The sequence below is a fragment of the Heterodontus francisci genome, chromosome 41 (genome assembly GCF_036365525.1).
Source record: "Heterodontus francisci isolate sHetFra1 chromosome 41, sHetFra1.hap1, whole genome shotgun sequence".
Classification (NCBI taxonomy): Eukaryota; Metazoa; Chordata; class Chondrichthyes; order Heterodontiformes; family Heterodontidae; genus Heterodontus; species Heterodontus francisci.
In genome coordinates this window covers 26,923,162-26,949,255 of record NC_090411.1, presented here as the reverse complement: position 1 = coordinate 26,949,255, position 26,094 = coordinate 26,923,162, and the positions used below count along the sequence as shown (strand labels likewise).

The 26,094-nt window shown below is 45.0% G+C and overlaps 3 protein-coding genes across 9 annotated transcripts in view; 1 reads left to right on the top strand and 2 right to left on the bottom strand.

The window, feature by feature from the left end:
* LOC137353386 (serine/threonine-protein phosphatase 6 regulatory subunit 3-like) overlaps nt 1-692 on the bottom strand; it is a 99,033-nt gene extending 98,341 nt beyond the window's left edge. Inside the window, exon 1 of one of the 3 annotated variants that reach the window (XM_068019605.1) lies at nt 196-692. The gene's annotated coding sequence lies outside the window, so the exon portion shown is untranslated. The remainder of the gene's footprint in view (nt 1-195) is intronic. The other 2 variants (XM_068019603.1, XM_068019604.1) reach the window with 2 other exon arrangements.
* On the top strand, nt 501-9,263 carry LOC137353387 (uncharacterized). Of its 2 annotated transcripts, XR_010969845.1 has the most exons (3): nt 501-2,964; nt 6,866-7,009; nt 7,683-9,263. XR_010969845.1 is itself a non-coding variant. In XM_068019606.1 (2 exons), exon 1 carries the CDS (start codon nt 959-961, stop codon nt 2,957-2,959), a length of 2,001 nt encoding a protein of 666 aa, XP_067875707.1. In that variant the 5' UTR covers nt 501-958; the 3' UTR covers nt 2,960-2,964; nt 6,866-9,263. The 2 variants fall into 2 exon arrangements, 1 of the variants encoding a protein (XP_067875707.1); XM_068019606.1 differs by having other exon boundaries at nt 6,866-9,263.
* Nucleotides 7,755-26,094, bottom strand: hspbp1 (HSPA (heat shock 70kDa) binding protein, cytoplasmic cochaperone 1). Of its 4 annotated transcripts, none has more exons than XM_068019607.1 (9): nt 25,965-26,094; nt 21,688-21,830; nt 18,769-18,955; nt 18,285-18,509; nt 15,972-16,127; nt 15,787-15,834; nt 13,839-13,935; nt 11,510-11,621; nt 7,755-9,124 (listed from the first exon to the last, which is right to left on the bottom strand). In XM_068019607.1, the coding sequence occupies exons 2-9, from the start codon at nt 21,811-21,813 to the stop codon at nt 9,050-9,052; spliced, it is 1,026 nt and encodes a 341-aa protein (XP_067875708.1). In that variant the 5' UTR covers nt 21,814-21,830; nt 25,965-26,094; the 3' UTR covers nt 7,755-9,049. The 4 variants fall into 4 exon arrangements, with proteins under 4 accessions (XP_067875708.1, XP_067875709.1, XP_067875710.1 ...); XM_068019608.1 differs by having other exon boundaries at nt 26,000-26,094; XM_068019609.1 differs by lacking the exon at nt 25,965-26,094 and adding an exon at nt 25,814-25,833.

Here is a 26,094-nt window from a genome sequence, read left to right as displayed (position 1 = left end):
GAGTTGTGGTAAGTGCATCATACAATCATTTTTATATTTTTTAAAAAGCCCTCTTCCCCCTCCTCCAACCACTTCTAACAGTTAATACTACAGCTGGCACAGACACACAAGTGAAAGTATCTACAGGTTGACAATAATGGGGTTTTCACAGGAGTGAAGTGGTCAATATAACAAAGTTATGAGGCAGAGACTTACTTTTAAATCAGTGTGAGTGGGTAAATTCCCACCGCCAAACGATAATGGAGGTGCTTCTGGTTGGATGGAGATGGTGAAATGCGAAGCAATCGGCTGCCGAGAAGCTGCATTGGGCGCCTGTCTGATCCCCCTCCAGCCTCAACCTCAGCAACCCCGGCTTACCCCCTCAGCTGGCCCGGCTACGCTCTCCAGGAAAGCCCGGGGATTGACCTATTTCCGCTAGGCCTCACAAAGAGAGCGAGGGAGCGGGAGCAAGTTTTTTTTTGGTAAGGGGGGGGGGGGTAAAATAAGATGGAGAAGGAAGGAGGTGAGAGTGCGAGCAAACCGAGGAGGGGAAGCTGGAGTAGCGAAAAGGCGGGATAAGTGTCTGTCTGCCCGAAGCTCCGTGTCCGCCTCTCACTCGCCGTTGCTATTTACTATCGCTCACTCACTCCGGCTCCCTCCGCACAACATGTCCGCCCGCCTCGGTCCTCCCGTATCCTACAGTGCACCGCGCCGCCGCCAGGGCAGGGGACGGGGCCAGACCATCTTGCGGCCTCTGCACCTTCCTTAGCAATAGCATTGCTCCAGAACAAAATTAGCGCCCGACCGCATTCAGCGCCGTGAAAAATGCGTCAGGGACCATGAAATCTCACGTCCTCCGTCAAATGGGCCCGCTTGCCTAAAATGATGTTTTAGTGATTGACATAACTCGCCGACTGGCAGCTAAGGGAGGGCCTCCAACTGCATTGTCAAGTGTTAGCAGAGGAGAGGGAAAGGCAGGATGAGCAAATCTAAAAAGGCCACAACCATTACTGCAGCACATCGAGTGAAGGAATTTGGAAGCCAAATTTTGCATGCTGCTGGTGGAATACTGTTTTGTACGAGTTGCAATGTTTCGCTGGATCACACACGGCGGGCAACGGTTCAGCGGCATTTAGAGTCCGAAAGTCATCGCAGCAGAAAGAGAGCATCGGACACGGCACTGCTGGAAAACGAACACGCAAAGAAACAAGCACCGGATTCATCTCTTAAGAAGTCGACAGAGAGCTCAGAAAACAGTCAGTGCGTTCCCCTGGAACTTGTGGATGCTTTTGCAAGCGCCAACATACCGTTGGATAAACTTGATCAACCAAAGCTGCGGCTATTCATTCAACGCAATGTGCAAAACAGGGGTTGCGGGAAGAGAGCATCTGACACCGCACGGCTGCAAAACAAACATGCAAAAAAACAAACTGTTTCATCTCTTTTTAAGAAGTCGACTGAAAGCTCAGAAAATCGTCAGCTGCTTACAATGGAACTTGTGGATGCTTTTGCAAGCGCCAACATACCATTGGAAAAACTTGATCACCCAAAGCTGCGGGTATTCATTCAACGTAATGTGCAAAATGGTGGTTGCTTGCCAAGTGCAAATAAACTACGACAAGACTACCTACCGAAGGTTTTTGCTACACATTGTGAGGAGATGAAGTCTCAGATTAACGCATGTGAGTCTTTTGCAATTGTTTGTAATGAGTCCACCAATGAGCAAAACAACTATGTGCTGCATGTTTTATTTGATTTTATGTCTGACAAAGCTGAAGATGTACAATCAGGAAAGCTAACAACAGTGCTTGCAAACTGCGTCTACTTAGAAGCTGTTAATTCCACCACAGTTTCCCAAGCGATACTCAAAACCGTTTCAAAATATGGTGCAGATTTCAACAAAGTGTCTGCTTTCGTTAGTGACAATGCAACTTATTTAACAAAATCTTTCAAATCTGTGCTCCAAGGTGTAATGCCTAATGTTGTCCATATTATATGTAATGCACATATAATTTCTCTTATTAGTGAGCTGTGGAAAAGCGAGTTTGGTAATGTCGACAAACTGGTCAGCTACATTAAAGAGATCTTCAAACACTGCCCTAGTCGCAAGCTTCGATACAGGCAACATATTGCAAATGCAGTTGAAATTGGGGAACAAAACATAGCCCTTCCTCCAGAGCCAGTAATTACACATTGCAATTCTTGGTTTCGGGCAGTACAATATCATGCAGCTCACCTGAAATACTACTCAGACTTCATCTCAGAAGAGCTCACACTGACACCAAAAATACAGGTTTTAACAGACATTGTAACCCTTCTAAACGATGCTCAGCTTAATGAGGAGGTTCAGTTTGTTGCCAAGAATGTTACACAACTGATGGATTTAATCACTTGGTTTGAATCTCGACATGTCACAATCCACAAAGCTTACAATAAAGTAATGGATGTACTGTTCTGGGCTGAAGCACAGTCAAATCAACAACACTCTGATGAAACTGAATTAAATGCCTGTGCTCAACAAGTGTTTTCTTGCATGGCAAAGAAGCTCAAACGATATTACTGCTACGGGGAACAGTCAAGCAGTGAAGAAAATGTGGCTCAGAAGTTTCAACAACCTTCTGCAGCATTCCTGAAAGCTGTGCGTATCTTTGACCCTGCACAAATAAACCTGTTGATGGTGGATTTAAACTTGTTTCATGCAATTCCTGGCTTTGATAAGAACTGTAGGTTGGAGATTCCTGCTTATAAAAGCATTGCAAAGGAAGCGGATTCTACTTTGCCTGTGCTGCAGTTTTGGAACTCTGTGGAATGCAGAATCCCCCACCTTGCAAGGCTAGCACGGCGCTGTCTGACAATTCCGACAAACTCAGCGAATGTGGAGAGAGCTGTGTCTAAACGTGGACAGGTGTTCACAGCGCAGAGACAGGGAATGAAGAAAGAGACAGTTGCAGGTTGCTCCATGCTCACATTCAACCACTGATTTCAGTGAGTAAAGAACATGAACTGTTTATAGTTAACATTTTACAATAGTTTTTGAATATACAATAAATGCCATTTGAAACCAGAAACCTCCTTGGACTTTTTTTGTTTTAAATAGATAATTTTCATGGCTTGTTGCAACTCTGAAATTTATAATTTAAATATTTGAAATCGTGAAATTCATGATTCTTAAAATACCGTGCCCGTATAATTTGTAAAATTTGACTAAATTTGTAGGGCCCTATCTATATTGCTCTATAATATATAAAAATATATATGTATCAATGTACAATATATCTATCATATCCACACACAAATATATATGTATCTACATATATCTATAATAGACACACAAACATATATATTCTAATATAAAAGCAAAATATTGCAGATGCTGGAAATCTGAAATAAAAATAAGAAGTGCTGGAAATACTCATGTCTGTGGAGAGAGAAGCAGAGATAACGTTTCAGATCAGTGACCTTTCATCAGAACATATATATTCTAATTGAGGTCTAACAGTGATCTAAAAAAAAAGACTTGCATTCATGTCTTGCATTTATGAATTTATTTCGCCTCTCTCAACAACCGGACACCTCAAAATGCTTTACAGCCAATGAAGTACTTTTTGTACTGTTGTAGTGCAGAGAAAATGGCAGCGAGTATACACACAGCAAGCTCCCACAAACAGCAATATGATAATAACCAGGTATTAGCCAGGGTTGGGGCCGACCATGACTCATGGCCCTCCTGCCTTGGGCGCTATGGCGTTGGAAGGATGAATGAGAACGGGCAGAGACTGCTTGAGTTGTGTACCTATCATAACCTCTGCATCACCAACTCGTTCTTTCACACTAAACCCTGTCACCAGGTTTCATGGAGGCACCCAAGATCACGTCGTTGGCACCAGCTAGACCTCATTGTCACAAGGCGAGCCGCCTTAAACAGTGTTCAAATCACACGCAGCTTCCACAGTGCGGACTGCGACACCGACCACTCCCTGGTGTGCAGCAAGGTTAGACTCAGACCAAAGAAGTTGCATCATTCCAAGCAGAAGGGCCACCCGCGCATCAACACGAGCAGAATTTCTCACCCACAGCTGTTACAAAAATTTCTAAATTCACTTGTAACAGCCCTTCAAAACACTCCCACAGGGGATGCTGAGACCAAGTGGGCCCACATCAGAGACGCCATCTATGAGTCAGCTTTGACCACCTACGGCAAAAGTGCGAAGAGAAATGCAGACTGGTTTCAATCTCATAATGAAGAGCTGGAACCTGTCATAGCCGCTAAGCGCATTGCACTTTTGAACTACAAGAAAGCCCCCAGCGATTTAACATCCGCAGCACTTAAAGCAGCCAGAAGTACTGCACAAAGAACAGCTAGGCGTTGCGCAAACGACTACTGGCAACACCTATGCAGTCATATTCAGCTGGCCTCAGACACCGGAAACATCAGAGGAATGTATGATGGCATGAAGAGAGCTCTTGGGCCAACCATCAAGAAGATCACCCCCCTCAAATCTAAATCGGGGGACATAATCACTGACCAACGCAAACAGATGGACCGCTGGGTTGAGCACTACCTAGAACTGTACTCCAGGGAGAATGCTGTCACTGAGACTGCCCTCAATGCAGCCCAGCCTCTACCAGTCATGGATGAGCTGGACATACAGCCAACCAAATCGGAACTCAGTGATGCCATTGATTCCCTAGCCAGCGGAAAAGCCCCTGGGAAGGACAGCATTACCCCTGAAATAATCAAGAGTGCCAAGCCTGCTATACTCTCAGCACTACATGAACTGCTATGCCTGTGCTGGGACGAGGGAGCAGTACCCCAGGACATGCGCGATGCCAACATCATCACCCTCTATAAAAACAAAGGTGACCGCGGTGACTGCAACAACTACCGTGGAATCTCCCTGCTCAGCATAGTGGGGAAAGTCTTTGCTCGAGTCGCTCTGAACAGGCTCCAGAAGCTGGCTGAGCGCGTCTACCCTGAGGCACAGTGTGGCTTTCGTGCAGAGAGATCGACTATTGACATGCTGTTCTCCCTTCGTCAGATACAGGAGAAATGCCGTGAACAACAGATGCCCCTCTACATTGCTTTCATTGATCTCACCAAAGCCTTTGACCTCGTCAGCAGACGTGGTCTCTTCAGACTACTAGAAAAGATCGGATGTCCACCAAAGCTACTAAGTATCATCACCTCATTCCATGACAATATGAAAGGCACAATTCAACATGGTGGCTCCTCATCAGAGCCCTTTCCTATCCTGAGTGGTGTGAAACAGGGCTGTGTTCTCGCACCCACACTTTTTGGGATTTTCTTCTTCCTGCTGCTTTCACATGCGTTCAAATCCTCTGAAGAAGGAATTTTCCTCCACACAAGATCAGGGGGCAGGTTGTTCAACCTTGCCCGTCTAAGAGCGAAGTCCAAAGTACGGAAAGTCCTCATCAGAGAACTCCTCTTTGCTGACGATGCTGCTTTAACATCTCACACTGAAGAATGCCTGCAGAGTCTCATCGACAGGTTTGCGTCTGCCTGCAATGAATTTGGCCTAACCATCAGCCTCAAGAAAACGAACATCATGGGGCAGGATGTCAGAAATGCTCCATCCATCAATATTGGCGACCACGCTCTGGAAGTGGTTCAAGAGTTCACCTACCTAGGCTCAACTATCACCAGTAACCTGTCTCTAGATGCAGAAATCAACAAGCGCATGGGTAAGGCTTCCACTGCTATGTCCAGACTGGCCAAGAGAGTGTGGGAAAATGGCGCACTGACACGGAACACAAAAGTCCGAGTGTATCAGGCCTGTGTCCTCAGTACCTTGCTCTACGACAGCGAGGCCTGGACAATGTATGCCAGCCAAGAGCGACGTCTCAATTCATTCCATCTTCGCTGCCTTCGGAGAATACTTGGCATCAGGTGGCAGGACTATATCTCCAACACAGAAGTCCTTGAAGCGGCCAACACCCCCAGCTTATACACACTACTGAGTCAGCGGCGCTTGAGATGGCTTGGCCATGTGAGCCGCATGGAAGATGGCAGGATCCCCAAAGACACATTGTACAGCGAGCTCGCCACTGGTATCAGACCCACCGGCCGTCCATGTCTCCGTTATAAAGACGTCTGCAAACGCGACATGAAATCGTGTGACATTGATCACAAGTCGTGGGAGTCAGTTGCCAGCATTCGCCAGAGCTGGCGGGCAGCCATAAAGACAGGGCTAAATTGTGGCGAGTCGAAGAGACTTAGTAGTTGGCAGGAAAAAAGACAGAGGCGCAAGGGGAGAGCCAACTGTGCAACAGCCCCAACAAACAAATTTCTCTGCAGCACCTGTGGAAGAGCCTGTCACTCCAGAATTGGCCTTTATAGCCACTCCAGGCGCTGCTTCACAAACCACTGACCACCTCCAGGCGCGTATCCATTGTCTCTCGAGATAAGGAGGCCCAAAAGAAGTGCAGAGAAAATGGCAGCGAGTATACACACAGCAAGCTCCCACAAACAGCAATATGATAATAACCAGGTAATCTGTTTTCTATTACGTTGATGGAGGGATAAATATTTTTCGCCTGAGTCACAAGGTTCAGAGTTCAAATTTCATTCCTGGGCTTCAGCACAAAAATCAAAGCTGACACTACAGTGCAGTACTAAGTACTACACTGTCAGAGGTGCTGTCTTTCAGATGAGACGTTAAACCAAGGTCCCATCTTTCTTGGGTGGATGTAAAAGATCCCATTGCACGATTTTCAAGGAGAACAGGGGCGTTCTCCCCGGTGTCCTGGCCAATACTTATCCCTCAAGCAACATCACAAAAAACAGATTATCTCCCTGTCAAGCCAAGAATGTTATACATTTCAATGAGTTTACCTCTTATTCTCTGAACTCAATCTCTCTTCATAGGACAGTCCTCTCATCCTTCCTGGTGGAGGTCAGCCAAGCACAGACCAGTCACAATCCTTGGCACCTTTCTGGTATGCAGTTCCACACCAGGCGGTGGTCTCAGCGAGAGTTTGGCTTGGAGACTCTTTAAATGGCTAATCAGAGGTAAAGAATTCTAAGCAATAGAACAGTTATTGCAGACTGAAGACCCACAACAGTCTTGCAGTAACCTCCAGCTCCCATGTTATGCTGTGAGGAATATATATGTATACTGGAAATTATTTCTGCTACATGCAGGAAAAAAGTGATGACTCCCGTCAAAAAGCAGTGACTGTTGTTAATGGAATATAAAAAATGGCTAAATATCTGGTTAGGAATGAAATTGAAGGTTAGAATCTTGACAGCTCGGAAAGCAAGCTATTTGGCCCATCCTGACTGTGCTGGAGACACAGATCAGCCAATGTGGGAATCGAACCCACGACCTAAGTTTAGGAGTCGTCTGCTCTACCAACTGAGTTAGCCGGGTCTCTGGCATGATAGAGATAATCAACTAGATGGTTTCACGGCTGCTTGAACTGCTGTGCTAACTATGAAATGAAGAAAATGTAGCTAAATAGCATGGAGTGATGGGCAACTCCAGTTGGAGCTGAGAGAAACTTGGAATTATTTCTTTCCCAGTGGGTTTCTCAACAAATGTCAAATTTTCTTGATAATGATCCTGTGAAGCACCTTGGGACATTTTATGTTAAAAGGCGCTATATAAATGCAAGTTGTTGTTTGTTTATAGAGTTGGTGGTCTTTTATTGAAGAGTGTAACCAACATAATTGTCCATTTTAGAGACAGATGAAGAGAAACACAAAAGGAAGACAGTCAAACGTTGACACTAAAGTACAAAGAAAAACCCACAGATCAGAACATGTTCAAATGCCATTTTAATTTTTTTCACAGAAACTGAATCTAACATTTTGCAGCAAAAACAAATGGCTTAACAAAATGACACCAGGTTATTACAGTCATAGCCCGTCCTTCAGTTTTTAAACACGTATAACTGCTTCTGAATTTAAAATGCTACGTAGAGCAATCAATATTACTCTTGGTGCTGTGTACCTTCCAGGGTCAGCACTGGGACCACCTTGCAGCCACAGAGGAGACCTGCAGCCCCCCCCGCCCCCCCCTCCTACCAGAGCTGCATCTGACCCTCAGAGCTTCAGGTAAAAAGTCATTTTGCAACCCCTCATTACAAGCAGGGCAGGTCAGCAACCCTTGTGGTCAACACTTGAATGATTCAGATCACCCTGACATTCTATAAGGTCTCTCAATTAATGGTTTCAGTTTTCCAGAACATCTTGAAGGTTAAAATGCTTTTGCAAGATAACAGGGTTTAAAAATACCCCTCCCTCAAATTAAAATTCAATTTCTTTTTCATTAACCACTCGAATAATTGCTACTGTGAGCACTTCAAATTACAGACCCAGCGTGCAGAAAAAGGTGTTCAGATATCAGACAGTGGGGTAATTATTCAGCAGCTTCACCACTTTGTAGTCACTCATCTGGGTTTGTATGTCACATAAGCAGCCACAGGATCAATGACCCGAGAACACAAACAGTCACTCAGAAACAAACTGCACATCCCTCTGGGGGAGGGGGAGAGGAAAAAAAAAAGAGGTGGCTGATGCAGGCAAATTGCCACAACACATTTGCTCATTGCTGTTCTATGGGGTCAGTGATTCTGCAAAAATAGCCGACTGCGAATTTCTAGCTTGCGTACCCTTTCAACGACTTATTCTATAAAGTAAAAACATGTGCACCGAAACAGATTTTAAATAGCAAGTGACAGAATTTGTAAAATGATCTGGTCACTGCTTGCGAACTGTAATTATTCTACCACTGACCATTAAAGGGAAATGAATGGAGAAAATTCTGCGCCGAGCAGAAATTCATTGCGAAAGGTAATTGGGAAATGCTCTGGTTGGATGGGTGCTCAAATGTTTGGGATCAGGTATGTCTCTACCATAAATTGACATTAAAAGATTAAATAAATGGTTGTTAAACAGTCCTTTTTTTTTAATAAGTGTAATATATAGGCTGATATAAAACACACCAAGATTCCAGGCCTTTACAGATCCCAGTTAGCCGTTTGAAAATCAGGGAACCTCTCTCTGACAATGCAGCATCAACTACTGAAGAGCAACTTCTGCCGGTGATCACCGATCCATCCCATTCTCCTCTGGCTGGCTGAAGCAAATTCGTAGTAGTTGCTCACAGAACTCCAACTCTTCCTGTTAAAATTTAAGTCAGATAGAATTTATTCTTTTCATCCTCCAATTTCCATCTGTTATTACCCCCTTCCTCCCCTGATGGGAATAGATCCTGCTACAGCGCTGTTCCAGAGGCACCTGCCCTCTGGTATCTCATCGAAATGACCATTTGGCACTGGTGAGGCTTCAGAAGTATTATCAGGCCATTCAACTACAGAAGGCATCACATTAAAGCCCAATCCCAACTTCGGATGATAGGCACAAACGCACCAGTTTTCCAACTAGGGCCAACAGAATAGTTTCTGATGAAGGGTCACTGACCTGAAATCTTAACTCTGCTGCTCTCTCCACAGATGCTGCCAGACCCGCTGTTTATTTCCAGCACTTTGTTTTTATTCCAACAGAATAGTAACTGAAAGCTGGAATCCAATTGAATTTCCCTCCTGAGTTTTGTGGTGCTGAATCCAACTTTAGTGATCTAATGCTATCCCTGGCTAAGGCCAAATAACTCAGCACAGACAGAAAATGGTAGAGGCATCAAGGCTGTTGGCCATGCCCATGGTTAAGTGTGGTGTGGAGTTGCAAATATTGAAATGAATGCAGGATTAGAGTTACTTAAGATAATTATTAATCTTGTGCAAACACATCCAGCTTCTTCAATGAGGCACCATACGTACACTATTTACATACAAATGGGTCTTGGGACCATGGAAAGGCAGCAAGGGTGATGTGAGCCATGTGACAGAATCTATACACCTATAACATGCATTTTCACTTTTCGGGATGCTGAACAACCTGTTGTGATGTCACTAATAGGGGCCTTCTGGTACTGCAGACGCCTGTAAAACTTTTAGAACAAAACTAATAAAAACATTTTTAAATGGTCAGAAAAGTTATTTTTGAAAGTTAGATGAATAGGAAGAATTTGCTGCTGACTCAGAGAATTCCACAGGCCAATGAAAGCAACAGGTATTAGCTTTCAAATAAACAAAAATGCAAAAAAAATCCCCATCACACATTAGATATAGAGGCACCGGTGAAAGTACTGAAGGTTTACAAATATACTAGAACTGACAGGAAAGATGGAACAGGCTGGAGCTCTTTTCTCTAGAAAATTGAAGGCTGAGTGGCTGACCTGATAAGGGCTCTTTAAAATTATAAGGGGGGTTTGTTAGAGTAGACGTGAAGATGTCTCAAAAGCAGGGGCCATAAATAAAAGATAGTTAAGAATTCATGAGAAACTGCTCTAGCAAGAGAATGGTTAGAATATATAACTCACTGCCATAGGTAGATATGACATGAGGAAGAAAATATTAGAAGGGTTAGATCAAGTACGGAGAAGGCTCGTGTGTAGCATTAAAACCAGGTTAGACCATTTGGGCTAAAAAGGTCTGTGGCTGTGCAGTAAATTATATACAAATTCTAAGTAAAAACATGGAGGGCCCATCAGTATCTGTAAAGGGAAAATGCAGGTTAATATTTCAGGAGTGGACTCTTCGCCTGAACTGGAAGAGGGGAAGGTCCCTTAAGTAGGACAGGACAAAATAAAGAGACAGAGAACAGAATATAAATGAACAGACAGGAATGCCGACTTGCATCACTGAGAAGGGTAAACGGCTGTCAAACAGATTTCTTTGAAAAGCTGGAGGTGGTGAAAACTGATGGATGATCCACAAAGACTATCTCTGAGACAATGACAAGGCAAAGAATCTACCCCAGAAGTATTAACCTGGCCCTTTTCACTTTCTGACTGGCCGGCCGATTGCATTGTCTGGTTCCAGGCTGGGTATTGTTAGATCGATAAAGTGCTGGTGTTGTTTCTGTGCACTGCTGTTGGGAATTCGAACATTTCCATCTGAACATTTCCTCACCCCTGTCTTCTCCTGAAGCAGCTGAATGCTGCCAGGGTCCAGAATCATCCAGGCTTCAAATCTGCCACTATCCTGCCTAAGTGGCTCGTGGGAAGCAGAATGGGCCCCGACCATGGAGATATTCCATTGTTTTTGGGAGGGGTGGGGGGGGCGGTGGACACTACAACCGAGCCAGAAATTAGGCCTCAAGCAGAAGCTATTAGATTGCAACCAGCTCAGCACCCTGAGATTATTTGTAACCAGTCTGCCGCATAGATCAAGGACCTTCCTGGCTGGTGTTGCTCAGTTCAATACTGGATACAACTAAATGGAGTGTCAGCTCTGCCTCAGTGAGTAGATACACTCATTGCAGGTTCCAGTCCCACTCCAGAGACTAGAGCACAAAAATCAGAGCTGACGCTCTAGTCTCCAAAGGTTTTACAAATCAAGTTACAAGTATTATATGTCTGTTGGGAGCTATTCTCCCTTGTAAGAATATAATAATGACCCAGCTTATGTTTCTGACACTGGGCTGTCCCCAAAATATTTTATGCACCTGAAATTCCTCCTGATCTTTCAGCATCTGTGATCTCTCGATCAGAATATCCTCCAGACCCAGCTCCAGTTCTTGACACTGCTTCACTCCACGAGGGAAATCCGTTACCAGGCTGCAGAGGCAAGAAATATTCAGAGCCACTCAAGCAGAGAAACCAGCTCAAAGGCCCTGTCACGTACAGGACCTTACCTTCCCTTCCCCACTGTGGGAATAGATTTTTCCTTACTTTGGATTTTTGAACTTGTATTTTGTATTGCTGGAAACAGCATGCAATGGTTTAACACCCAGGGTGTCTTGGAATATTTCTCAACAGAAAGGCCATAAACTCAAACCAGGGAAGCTAGATGCAGAAGGCTCTGCAAGTTTAATTGACCCGAGCCAATACATTCTAGGCTGCGTTTGCTGACAACGCAGCCACCAGGTGGCACTGCACTGGCACATGCGCAAATGCAGCCTGTTCAACTAAAACGTCACAGCCAGCGACATTCAGGCAGCTGCCAGGACTAAAAATGGCACTGCTCAAATAATCACACAAAGGCAACGTAAACATATGGCAGCACACAATGGCTGGAGAGATCGGCTGGCTGGGGAATGACAGGAGAGAACGGGGTGAGGGGTGAATGGCCGGAGAGAGCGGGCGGGGGGAATGTCTGGACAGCGCGGGCAGGGGTGGGGGGCAGGAGAAGAGCACACCCGCCTCGCCCGCACCACCGCCACTCTCTCCCCACTTCTCCACTTGCTCTCTCTCCCGCATTATGCAATGACGTCATCTGGGCATGCGTGTACCAGTCCTGGCAATTTACATGATGACGTCGTCCGCGCATGTGCCAACCGGTCCTGACAATTTGGAATGCAGGTTGGCACAGTTGGATGACGTCCCCGCCGGCTGCGTTGTCAAGAATCACTTTGTACATTCTATCACACATATCTTTGCCACTGTAAAAAGTCAGGTATCTATTCTATAATGATGGATGGCCGTTGACCCCTGCTAACTATGAGAGGTGCAATCAAGTACCCTTTCAGAAGGGTTGGGTCACTGTCACTCGGCAAGTGAATGAGTCCAAGAAAATATCTAGCATAAATCACGCCCCATACCCACAAAAGGCATGACAGAAGGCTCCAACAAGACAACTTGGAATCACAGGCTTTCAAACTGGGGCTCCTCTGGGGAGCAGATGTTTGCTGTGACTATTTATCGCTTCTGCGATACCCCAGGTTTGACCTGTCACTAAGTTCACCATCTTCCACTTCTGCAACACTGCTCGTTTACACCCGTACTGCACCCTTCATCTGCTGCCAAAATCCTCACCCATACCTTTACTTCTTGAGGATTATCTCTTAAATGCCTTTTCCTTGGCTTCCTTCTTAACCCTTTGTCCAATTCCTCTCCCACAAACCTCATAAACCTGTCCTCAGGTTATGGACTTCAGGATCCCTATTCTCACTTTCATGTTGCTTACCAGCCTCTCCCATCCTACTTCATAAGAGTTTTACAGACCATTCGGGCCATTGTGCCTGTGCCAACTCTGTCCACAATTAGTTCCACTCCCTTGCTCTTTCCCCACAGCCCTTATTTGGGAATTCTTTTCCAACCACCCACTGTGGCTCAAACCCAGTTTCTCCAACTCTGGATAATTAGTAGTCCCCAGCTCCTCCATCTGGGACCAATCCTTCAACTACTATGTTCCTTCCTCTCGACTCTCTTCCCAAGTCATTTTCCCCTGCTTCCTCTCTCTGCCTTCAAAAGTCCCTTTATAAACCCCTTGGACTTTAACTATACCAACAGTCTCACCTGACCAAGTGCCTTTACTTCCAGCTTAGCACCCACCTCCAGGTTATGAGAAGCACTGTATAAACATAGACTGTTGCTGTAAATATAAGCCTGGAACGGCCCAACCATCTCTACCAGCAAAGCACTGATGAAGGGACAGAGTACAACTGGATTCCATACTACTGGGTTTGGGGGAGATGGGGTCTTGTTTTCTCCACTTGTAGAAAATATCTTACAGACTTGCTCCAACCTGCATCCTTACTGTATTTAAATAAATAAAATAAAAATCAAGACTCAATGCACCAGCTCCCACTTGAACTCCTTTACCTCCAGTTAATAAGGGCCTCAGCTGGAAAGTGCATGGACGGTGAACCAGAACAGGATCCGGTTCGGATGTGTTGCCCTCCATGGTTAAACAGCCTGCCAACACACACCATGTGAAGAGTAGATGCTCGAGTGGGTAGCTGGAGGGACAATACGCAATGCCAACAGTGGAGGAGAAAATAAAAGCAGGTAATAGGGACAAAGTGAAATTGGACAAAGGTTTGTTCCACTTACCTGCACAATGCACCCAGAACATGCTCATGAAAGGGATCATGTTCTGTCTGAATGAGCGATACTAACTGCTGGACCATCCCCATTGAGCAAAGAACATCTGTAGGAAGGAAAAACAGTTGGACTTTGGATTGAAAATTTCAATGTCCTCTTGACATTTTCTTTACATGTCTTCCATTTTTTTGTTAATGCAATACTCCTGTCATTCTACAGTTAAGTTATTGTCCAGGGATCTGCAAGTCGCCAGGACTGCTTGGAGCATGGGAAATTTGAACTGTTTGAGAACTCCCACATTGCACCTGTGTAGTGCACCTCAGTCTTGCTCTCTCAATGTTTCCATCAAGACGCTTTCTTCACTCCTCCCCTCCTGAAGCACTGGCTTTTTTCCACATGTCAGCTCCCTCCCAAATCTCACAACCAAATAGGCATCATTCCCATCCAAGCGTTGGCAGGCTATTCTAACACAGAGGGCATCGCAAACAAGCTCGATACTGCCTTTACTTGAGGTCCATGCAAATGTACTTCCAAAAGGGGTGGAGGGAGGGGGTGGGAGGAGACAGGAGAAAAGCAAAGCAGATGAGGTTCTTTCCAACACAACAGTCAGCACACAAAGGAACAGAAACCTGTAACCTCGTGGTCTGTAAAGCAGAATAACACCGAGGAGTTTACCTTTACCCAGTGCCCATTTCATGAGGAACTGGTTAAGCTTTACTGGACCCATACTCTTAATGGCACGAGAAGAATAAAACTACAGGCTCACTGCGCTGCTGGTCCAGCTCTCATCCAAGGAAACATCGCACATTCGTGGACCAGGATCAAATGCAACCCGGCATCAAATTACATTATTTCTAGCTCCCCGCTGACTACAAGTGTAGCATCAATACAAAGTCTCTGCACCGATGCTAAAGCTGTGGAGCATAAATCATGAGTTAAAACCTAAATTTCACTCCTTTGTCAGGTCAAGCCCAGGTCACATTTTAACTAGAATGAGAGTGGGCAAAGTATAACTTGCTCTGTTGCCTATTTCTACCTCTGCAGCATCACCTGACTCCACCCCTGCCTCAGCTCATCTTCTGCCGAAATGCTCATCCATGCCTTTGTTACCTCCAGACTATTGACTCTTTCAACACACTCCTGACCAGCCTCCCATAGGCTACCTTCCGTAAACTTGATGTCATCCAAAACTCAGCTGCCCGTGTCCCAGCTCGTATCAAGTCCCGTTCACTCATCACCCCTGAGCTCGCTGACCAAGATTAGCTTCTGGTTAACCAAAGCCTCAATTTTAAAATTCTCATCCTCGTTTTTAAATCCCTTCATGGCCTCACCCCTGGCTGTCTCTGTAACCTCTGCCAGCCCCACAACCCTCTGAATTATCTACACTCTTCCAATTCTGGCCTGGTGCAGACCCCTCCCCCGATTTTAATCACTCCACCATTGGTGGCTGTGCCTTTAGCTCTGGAATTCCCTCCCTGCCTTTCTACCGCTCTTTCCTCCTTTAAGGCGTTCTTTCAATTTTACCCCTTAAACCAAACTTTTGGTCATCTTCCCCAACATCTCCTTATGCGGCTTGGTGTCATTTTCTTCTTAACGTTAAGTGCCTTGGGATGTTTTATTACACTAAAGGCGCTATATAAATACAAGGTCTTGTTGTTGATGCTATAGTGAGTGTGCAATCTGAGCGGCTAAATGTACTGATTGTTGTGCTCCAAAGCCATTTAGAGCAGGAGGACCCAAATATGAAATCTGGTTTTCTTTGCTCCAGCTGAACTCAGGCTGGAGAGCAAGCATGAACTTCAGTGGACCTGAAGGAGAGCCAAAATGCAAATAGGGCTCCTAAACTGGTGTTCAGCGACACTGGCTGGTAAACTGTGTGTTCGTGCATATCAAATTAGGGCAAAATCGAGCCAAGCTGAGAAGGTTCCCCATGATTGAATAGCCAGCCAATACTTACTGGGGACAACCGGCCGGCGTGGAACTGCCTCCCAGCACGAGTCAGGACCTTCAGCAGAGGAGGGGAGAAAAAAACGGGAAAAGGAAAAAAAAAAATTAAAAACCCATCACACCACATTATTAGTCTGGGCAAGGAAGATGTGGCCCCACCCTCTTCTCCACACCTTTATTTTGGCAAATTCTGACCTTTGTGTTCAGGGCTGCTGATGAGCAGGTTCTGCAACAGGAAGGCAGCTTTCACCTTCAGCTTCTCAATGCCACTCTGCATGGCTCTCATCAACACCGAGAAACCGTCATGGTCGACAAACTCAAGTAAGCCAGCCTCCTGTTCGCGCACCAAACCTGAAAGCGGTGGGAGGAAAGTGTGTTAAATTAACATCTAGTCAACTTTCAAAAGCTAATCAGCGTTACAAACACCCACTGCTGTATTAATACATTGAGCATAGCAGTTACTTGTATCTGAGCTTCAGCCCAATTCTTCAGCTATGAATATTAGGTGGCTATTTGACTATAGATGGCATCACAGTGTCTTAAGGGAATCAGAACTGGGAGTTTCTGGTCTGTATGGTTCAGTGTTAATATCTACACCAACAAAAGGTATTAGTTGGGATGTTTCCCCCACCCTCTGTGCTCTGTGGTATTCGAGAGGTGGAACAGGTTTAATGCCAACCCATCTGATGCAGTGAATCTTTTGAACATAGACTGTGGCTACAAGTCGGGTATTCTGCAGTGACTCATCTTCTGACTTCCCAAAAATCTTTCCATCACCTGCAAGGTACAGTCAGGAGTGTGATGGAATACTTTGCAATTGCCTGGATGACTGTGGCTCCAGCACCACTCAAGAATCTCGACACCATTCAGCCTATCCTCCACCATCTTAGACATTCAATCTTTCCAACATCGGTGTAACATGGCTGCAGTGTGTACCATCTACAAGATGCACTGCAGCAACTCGCCAAGGTCCCTTCAACAGCACCTTTCAAACTTGTAAGCTTGACCACCTAGAAGCACAAGGGCAGCAGGCGCACGGGAACACCACCAGCTGCAATTTCCCCTCCAGCCACGTACCATCCTAACTTGGAAATATATCATCGTACCTTCACTGTCACTGTACCAAAATTGTGAAACTCCCTATCTAACAGCACTTGGGTGTACCTACACCACTTGGGACCGCAGCGGTTCAAAGTGGCAGCTCACAACCACCTTCTCAAATAGAAATGACCAACAAATGCTGGCCAAACGTGGCCAGCAATGCCCACGCCCCATGAATGAATTCTAAAAAAAATTTTTTAATCCTCTTGGAAAGCTAATAGAATGTTATCGTTTATCGTGAAGGGAATTGAATACAAAAGTAGGGAGGTTATGCTTCAGCTATATAGGGCATTGGTGAGACCACATCTGGTGTACTTATTTAAGGAAGGATATAAATGCATTGGAGGCAGTACAGAGAAGGTTTACTAGACTAATACCTGGAATGGGCAGGCTGTCTTATGAGGAAAGATTGGACAGGCTAGGCTTGTATCCCCTGGAATTTAGAAGAGTAAGGGGCGACTTGATTGAAACATATAAGATCCTAAGGGGTCTTGACAGGGTGGATGTGGAAAGGATGTTTCCTCTTGTGGGAGAATCAAGAACAAGGCGTCACTGTTTAAAAATAAGGGGTCGCCTATTTAAGACAGAAATGAGCAGAATTTTCTCTCAATAGGCGGTGGAAGCAGTCTTTGAATATTTTTAAGGCAGAGGTAGATAGATTCTCGATAAGCAAGCGGGTGAAAGGTTATCAGAGTTAAGTGGAAATGTGGAGTAAGTAGTTCAGCCACAAGCTTATTGAATAGCGGAGCAGGCCCGAGGGGCCGAGTGGCCTACTCCTGCTCTTAATTCCTATGTTCGTATTTACATTTTTTTTTTAAGTGGGCTCCTAGTATTATACCTACCTGTACTTTGGAACCCACCTCTTGGTTGGGATAGAGCACAAACTGGTATTTCTGCAGGATTCTTCCTTGTGTCCAATACCTCCTCCAGCCCTACAACCACACACCCTTCCATGGTCCCCCACTTCACCCTCAAACTGTCCTTATGCCTGACTCCAGCCTCCTGTGCATGCCCCCACCTTTTGTGTCACCATTGGCGGTCATGCCATCAACTGCCTAGGCCCATGCTTTGACGTTACCTCTCTAAACCTCCTCTCCACCTTTAAGATCCTGTTTTATTACCCATCCTATCAACAAAGCCTTTGCTTCTCCCTCGTATCTCTCTTTTGATCGGTGTATAGTTCTTCCTTGGGGGCTCCATTTCTACCTTATAGGTGCTATATAAATGCAAGTCATCATTGTTGTAAGGACCCAGTTTTCTGCACCATGAACCCAAACATGGCTGAAGCCCCCATCTGCCCTCTCAGGTGGGCATAAAAGATCTCATGGCACTATTTCGAAGAAAAGTAGGGAAGTTATCCCTTGTATCCTGGCCAATATTTTGCCCTCAATCAACCATTACACTTACATGATACAGCAAAGAGAGCCTTGATTCGAACCATGTCGCTGTTGTCACTGTTCAGAAGTTCCAGGAGTTTGGGCATCGTGCCCAGGTTCAGCACGTGCTCCTGGACAAAGGGGTTATTCTGGCTACACGTGCCAATGAGGTGTGCCGTTCGCCAACGCAGCTCAGGGTCCGGGCATTCCAGGAAGTTCTCCACCACCATCTGCATGCCAGCCAGTTTACAGAAATCTAAAGAAAGCGAAGAGGGTATTAATAAACCTGCCTCAGTTGAATCGGGGCTAACGAGTGGAGAATATCAGCCACAGTTTTCACTCCCAATCATTTCCTATTACATCAGTGACTTCACTTCAAAGAACTTAATTGGCTTCAAAGCACTTTGGGACATCCTGAGGTTGTGAAAGGCGCTAGTCAAATGCAAGTCTTTTTTTTTTTAAAGTTTGAATAAAATCAGAAAATGACCCCAAGCCTCACGGACAACATCAATTACCTCCTGCATTGTCAAGGTTTTCGCACAAATCCGCTACAGTATCGAGTGCATTGCACCTCCTCCCATCTTCATTTGTGTCGCCCTCAGATGTTGCATTCAGGATCTGGAGGCATTCTTTAATCTGTTTCAGTTCATCCAACTGTCCATGAAACACATCCGACAGCGCATCCTGCAGCCACTGTCTGCGCTGGGGGGGGGGGGGGGGAGGAGGGAGGGAAGGAGAGAGAGAGAGAGAGAGAGAGAGAAATGAACCATTATTAAATGGCAGTAAAACATGCACCACACGGAGAAGCAGGCAACCTCTGCATCATTGGGCTAGGGAAAGAGGAAAATGGCGTGACATCCCACACCACCCCCACCTTCCCCTGCCAGCTGCTTAGTTGGCAAAGCAGGATTTAACTCAGCAACATAATCCAGAAGCTCACTGGCCCGATTCCTAGTCTGTGCTGATCTCGGGTGAAGATAAAACAAATAGATTGCAGACGTTGGAATTTATTCAAGGCTCAGATAGATAGATTTTTGATAGACAAGGGAGTCAATGGTTATGGGGAGCAGATAGAAAAGCAGAGCTGAGACCACAACCAGATCAGCCATGATCTTAGTGAATGGCAGAGCAGGCTCAAAGGACCGAATGGCCTACTCCTGCTAAGTCCTATGAAATTTGGAAACTGGAAATGGACAGCAAGTCTGTCAGCATTTGGAAAGACAAGTTAATGATTCAGGCAGAGACCCTTCCTTAGAGTAATGGAGACAACCCTTGCAAATCATCTAATAACTCACTTTTTTTCCCCCCAGGTTTTAAAATCCATTCACGGGTAACTAAACTCAATACGTGCTGCTTCTCGGACTTGGTACCTGTTTTTGTCAGCCATGCCTCAGTTGGTACCAGTCTTGCCTCAGAGCCAGAAGGTTGTGGGTTCAAGTCCCACTCCAAAGACTTGAGCACAAAAAACTAGACTGACACCGCCAGTGCAGTACTGAGGGACTGCTGCACCATCGGAGGTGTTGTTTACAGATGAGGCATTAAGCTGAGACCCTTTCAGCCCTCTCAGGTGGATGTAAAAGATCCCATGGCGCTATTTTGAAGAGGAGCGGGGAAATCATCCTGGCCAATATTTATCCCTCAGTCAACATCACAAAAACATATTATCTAGTCATTATCACATAGCTGATTGTAGCATCTTGTTGTGTGCCGCATTTCCTACACTATAACATTACAAACTTCAAACAGTACTTTCCATGACAGTGCTTCTGATATGTCTTCCCTTTTCCTCAACCGAGGATTCCCCCCCCTCACTGTGGTTGACAGAGCCCCCAACCTTGTCTGGCCCATTTCCTGCACCTCTGCCCTCACCCCTTCCCCTCCCTCCCAGAACTGCGACAGTCCTCACTTTCCACCCCATCAGCCTTCACATCCAAAGGATCATCCTCCGCCATTTCTGCCACCTCCAGCACGATGCCACTACCAAACGCATCTTCATCTTCCCTCCCGTCAGCATTCCGAAGGGATTGTTCCCTCCGCGACACCCTGGTCCATTCCTCCATTATCCCCACCACCTCGTCCCCTTCCCACGGCACCTTCCACTGCAGTCACAGAAGGTGTAATACCTGCCCATTTACCTGCTCTCTCCTCACTATCCAAGGCCCCAAACGCTCTTTTCAGGTGAAGCAGTGATTTACTTGTACTTCTTTCAATGTAGTATACTGTATTCACTGCTCACAGTGTGGTCTCCTCTACACTGGGGCGACCAAACGCAGACCGGGTGACCGCTTTGCGGAACACCTCCACTCAGTCTGAAAACATGACCCTGAGCTTCCGGTTGCTTGGCATTTCAACACTTCCCCCTGCTCTCATGCTCACATCTCTGTCTTGGGATTGCTGCAGTGTTCCAGTAAACATCAACGCAAGCTCGAGGAACAGCACCTCATTTACTGATTAGGCACGCTAAAGCCTGCCGGACTGAGCATTGAGTTCAATAATTGCAGAGCATGATGGGCCCCCCTTTTTATTTTCAGTTATTTTTTTACTTTTTTATGCGTTTATTTTATTTTAGTTTGTTAATTTGTTTCTACTGTACCTACCCACTGTTTTTTTCATGTTTGTGCTTGGGGCCAGGCTGTTCAGTTTTCTGTCCATCAACACCCTCTCTGTACTAACGCATTGTCTTTCACCACACCATTAACATACCATTTGATTTTGCTCCATGACCTTCTGGTCAGTTATTCTCTGTGATCTTGTCCTATCAACACCTCCTCTCTTTTGTTATCTCTTGCCCCACCCCTACACTACTTGCTTAAAACCAAAATATTTCTAATATTTGCCAGTTCTGTTGAAGGGTCACTGACCTGAAACATTAATTCTGCTTCTCTCTCCACAGATGCTGCCAGACCTGCTGACTATTTCCAGCATTCCTTGCTTTTAATTTAAAGAGTACTTCATTGGCTGTAAAGGGCTTTGGGACGTCCCAAGTTTGTGAAATGCACTATATAAATGTAAGTCTTTCTTTTTCTTTTGTTTCAGTTATGATCACATCCACACTGCATATGCATTTTCCAGCAGGACTCACTCATTACACTTATGCTAATTAATGTAATCCTACTAAGACACAGAAAAAAACCCAGTAAATCCTGGAAACACTCAGTAAGTAAGGGTTCCAATGATGGGTTATGCCTGAAAGGATAACTTGCCATTTCTTGCCATAGATGCAGTGTCTGTCTTGCTGCATTTGCAGCATTTTCTGTTTGTGTTGCAGGTTTCAGCACTGCTTTTCGTTTTACTGCTACCCAGGGACACAGCAGCTAGCTCCATAAAGAGTAGTGAATGCCAAACCATCTGATCTGTCTAGCTTTGCAATGCCTTTCAACAGTGGGCCATTGAGTAGAGCATGGAAGAGGGTGGCCAAGTAGAATCATACTTACTTCTTCTGGCATAGGCTGTATTTCAGGAGCTGTGTCACCCACAGACCCTGCCTCCACTGCAAGTCTCAACAGACCCTGCAAATTGTTGGGATGTTGCCTGTTTCTCTCAGGTCCACCTTCCGCCATTTTAAAGAAACCTCAATCTGGAAGAAAATAAAAACAAAAAAAAAAATCAACCTTTTATTTATTAAAGCAAAACGGAAAATGCTAGAAATACTCAGGATGTATAAATAACAAAAGAACTGTGCAGAGTATTTCTTAAATGATCAGAGATTAGAAAGTGTAGATGTACAAAGGGACCTGGGTGCCCTTGTCAATAAGTCACTGAAAGCTAACATGCAGGTGCAGCAAGCAATTAAGAAGCTAATGGTATGTTAGCCTTTATCACAAGAGAATTTGGAGTATATGGGTAGTGAAGCCTTGCTTCAATCGTATAGAACCTTGGTTAAACCACACTTGGAGTACCGAATGCGGTTTTGGTCCCCTTACCTTAGGAAGGATATTATTGCCATAGAAGGAGTGCAACAAAGGTTCACCAGACTTGTTCCAGGGATGACAGGACTGTCCTATGAAGAGAGATTGGGGAAACTGGACCTGTATTCTCTAGAGATTCAAAGAATGAGAGGTGATCTCATTGAAACCTACAAAATACTTAAAGGGATAGACAGGGTAGATGAAGCTAAGATGTTTCCCCTGGTTCGGGAGTCTCGAACCAAGGGACACAATTTTAAAATAAGGGGGAAGTCACTGAGGACCGAGATGAGGAGAAATTTCTTTACTCAGAGGATTGTGAATCTTTGGAATTCTCTACCCCAGAGGGCTGTGGAAGCTCAGTCATCGAGTATGTTTAAAGCAGAGATTGACAGATTTCTAAATACAAATGACATAAGGGGATATGAGGATAGTGTGGGAAAAAGGCATTGAAATGGAAGATCAGCCATGACTGCATTGAATGGCAGGGCAGACTCGTTCTGCTGAATGGCCTACTCCTATGTTCCCATGTCCCAATACCATCTCATTTTGCTTTGCACCATCATCTCTGTTGTCGTTTAATCGCTCCTGCCTCCCACCCTATCACAGACATTCCCTTTTGTTCTCTCTCCCCTCCTTCCCACTTTCCCTGCCTCTGTACTTGTGTAAAATCTGTTACATCTCTAACGAAAGATCATCGACCTAAAGTATTAACCAATTCTCTTTCAACAGATGCTGCCTGAGTTGCTGAGTGCTTCCAGCATAGCAATTTCTGATTTTTATTTCCAGATTTCCAGCATCCTTTTTATTTCATTTCTGTTTTTCATTAAAGCAACTAGTGTGCATGAGGAAAATCTGCACCAAATTCTTTCCACCACTCCACTGAGGTGGAGTGCCCCATTGCTTTTGTGTTGGAATTGTCTCACGAGTTTTCATTACTGAGTTTGTGTTAGTGGCAGACAGGGAGCGTGCTGCATGAGAGCTGTGCTGGCAAGTGGACACAGTGACTGCAGATGGACCTGATGGTGTTGCCCCATCTCTACTTTCCCAAGCCCAGATACCCAAACAAACATTTACCCAAACATTGCAAGTAAAACAGAGATACACAGCAGGTCAGTCAGCAAATGTGAAGGGAACAGGCAGGTTACAGGTGTGCCCCCTACATTGAAACGGCAACACGCATCTACAATATCACAACTTGTCTCTCCTTTTTATAGTTGCCAATTGGCCTGTTGTGTGTTTCCAGCATTTTATTTTAACCCACATATGAAATGCTGCACATGAAAAAATGCAACACCACATAACTCAGGGGTGGTCAAGCCACCGGATACGCCATACAGGTTTCCTCCAATGATGGAACTGAACTGGTTTTGACAGCTTTGTGTGCCATACTCTAAGTTTAAGGAATTGTGAGGAGAAATACCACAAAAAATATATTTCCATGGGCATAAATTCTAGAAGTCTCCCATCAAGGCACAGTAGATAAATTGCATGATATTACAGATCAGGTGGGTTCCAGGTCTGATCCCTTAATTGCACCGAGTTAGCTAATGTCAGAATGGTATGAAAGGCACTAAAATAGTCTGGCGAGGCAGAAAGGAAACAGAGGGGACGAAACAATGTTTGCAAATGTGAGTGGGACCATTCTGCAATCTGGATGTCAGTGCAGTTCACATCAAAGCAGTGATGCTGTTGAAAAGTGCACGTATAACTTGAGATCAGAAGGTTTCTCAGTGCTGCTAACTTGATCAAACAGCTTGCCAATGCTGATAGGCTGGGCTCATAACTGCCACTTGGGCAAAGTATCAGAGGGCAACTGGTTTGTGTGGGGGGGGCATTACTCCAGTAGGGAAATGGAGAAAATTTGCAAATAAAAATCATTTTCAACGTGAACTGTACTGATGCCCAGATTTCAGAATGGTCCCGGCTCACATTCGCCTTTCTGTTTTTAACTAAAAAAAAAAAACCCCAAAATTTAAAGATGACACAAGAACATGCAGTATGAAGAATATTCCCATTCTTATGCCTTCAGGTTAAAAAAAAAGTCCCAACAAATGAAACCGCATGCAGAGAAATAAGAACATGTCAAATGTAATTCCCACCATTGCAATGCTGAGCTCTCATTCAGCTTGACTCAGTTGGTAACACTAAAGTCAGAAGGTTGTGGTCCAAGCCCCAGTCTGAGACTTGATAACATAATTTAGGCTGATATTTCAGTGGAGTTCTCAGAGGTTAGACACCAAACCAAGGCTCCATTTGTCTCGCCAACTCATTCACTGTTAGACGTTTACTGCACACAAATAGGCTGCTCCATTTTCCTGCACAAAATTACTTCAAAAGTAATTGATTGTCATGTACTTTGGGTGCCTGTGGACATGACATGGGGCTATATAAATGTGAACTTTTCCTTTCTTATTATGGAGTGAATAATTTAAAACACGGGTTTTCAAACTGTGATGCCTGGAGTCCACAAGGGTCATTGAGCTTCCTATACATGTAACATTACTATCACATCATTTCTGTTGCTTTATGCCAATACAAACAAATAGCAGAACTGTTACCTTTGAACACAGGAACAGGAATAAGCCATTCAGCTCCTCAAGCCTGCTCCAACAGTCAATTAGATCATGGTTGATCTGTATCTCAAATCAATTTACCCTTCATTCCTCCATTTCCCTTTATACCCTTACACAAAATAAAAATCTATCGATCTCAGCCTTAATCACTCTAATTGCCCCGTAGTATCCACAGCTTTTTAGGGGGACAGTGTTCCAGATTTTCTACTACCTTCCGAGCTTTCTCCTAAATGGCCTAGCTCCTGTTTTACAATTATAGCCCCTTGTTTTAGATTTCCCAGATAAAAGTTTCTCTCTATCGACCCAATCAAATCCTTTTGACATCTTATCACCTCAACCAGATCACCCTTCAATCTCCTAATGAAAAACCCAATTTCTCAGAATTCTTTTGCTTGCTCCTTCTCAGGTCCAGATACCCAGTCCTACACTGAATTGCCCTCACTGAATCCTCATCGGTCAAATCATGGGATAGATTTTCATCTGTATTGCCTGGGCCTTTAGTAACCCATGGATGGAGCACAAGAAAGGAAAATATACCTACTACCTCGTGAGAAAAAGTGTTCCCTGATTTCAAACAATGATAGTCATCCATTCAGGCCAGTCTCAGCCAATTGTGATACCTAGCCTCCTGAATGGAATAACTCTAGCTTTAAGGTTAGTTCCCCCAAATCCATTCAGCTCAGTTTGAACACTCCTCAGTGTGGAGGCGATGTGCTACTTTGATGCTTCTGACAGATCAACCTGTCAGAATACACCTTTAACTTGCCCCCCTCTTTGTCACAAGCCTCCCCATGAGGCTGGCACCTCTGTGTAAACAGCACTTCCAGTGATAGTTCCCCCACCCAGGCCGTTAGGAAGCTGAATTACCAGCACACAGGGCTGAAATACCGGCTACTCACATTCACACCTGCCATCAACAACATGCCTCAAAATGGCCGCCCCTCCCCCAAACAATTACAGGCCATAATAAACTAAAATAAAAGCAAAATACTGCAGATGCTGGAAATAGGCAGCAGGTATGGCAGCATCTGTGGAGAGAGAAACAGAGTTAACGTTTCAGGTCAGTGCTCATTTCTAACCTTTGCCAGTTCTGATGAAGAGTCGCAGGCCTGAAACATTAACTCTGCTTCTCTCTCCACAGATGCTGCCAGACCTGCTGAGAATTTCCAACACTTTCTCTTATTAATTATAGGCCGCACTCCCGTTACAGGTTATCACGGCGCCCCTTACCCACTGTCCCCGACCCCCTCACACAGTCTCCGTACGGGTATTTCCCCGCTAGCGCCCACACCGAAGCTTCTCCACTTTTCCAGATCCTTCCAGCGTTTTCAGTCCATGGGCGCCACCATCTTTCCGGAAG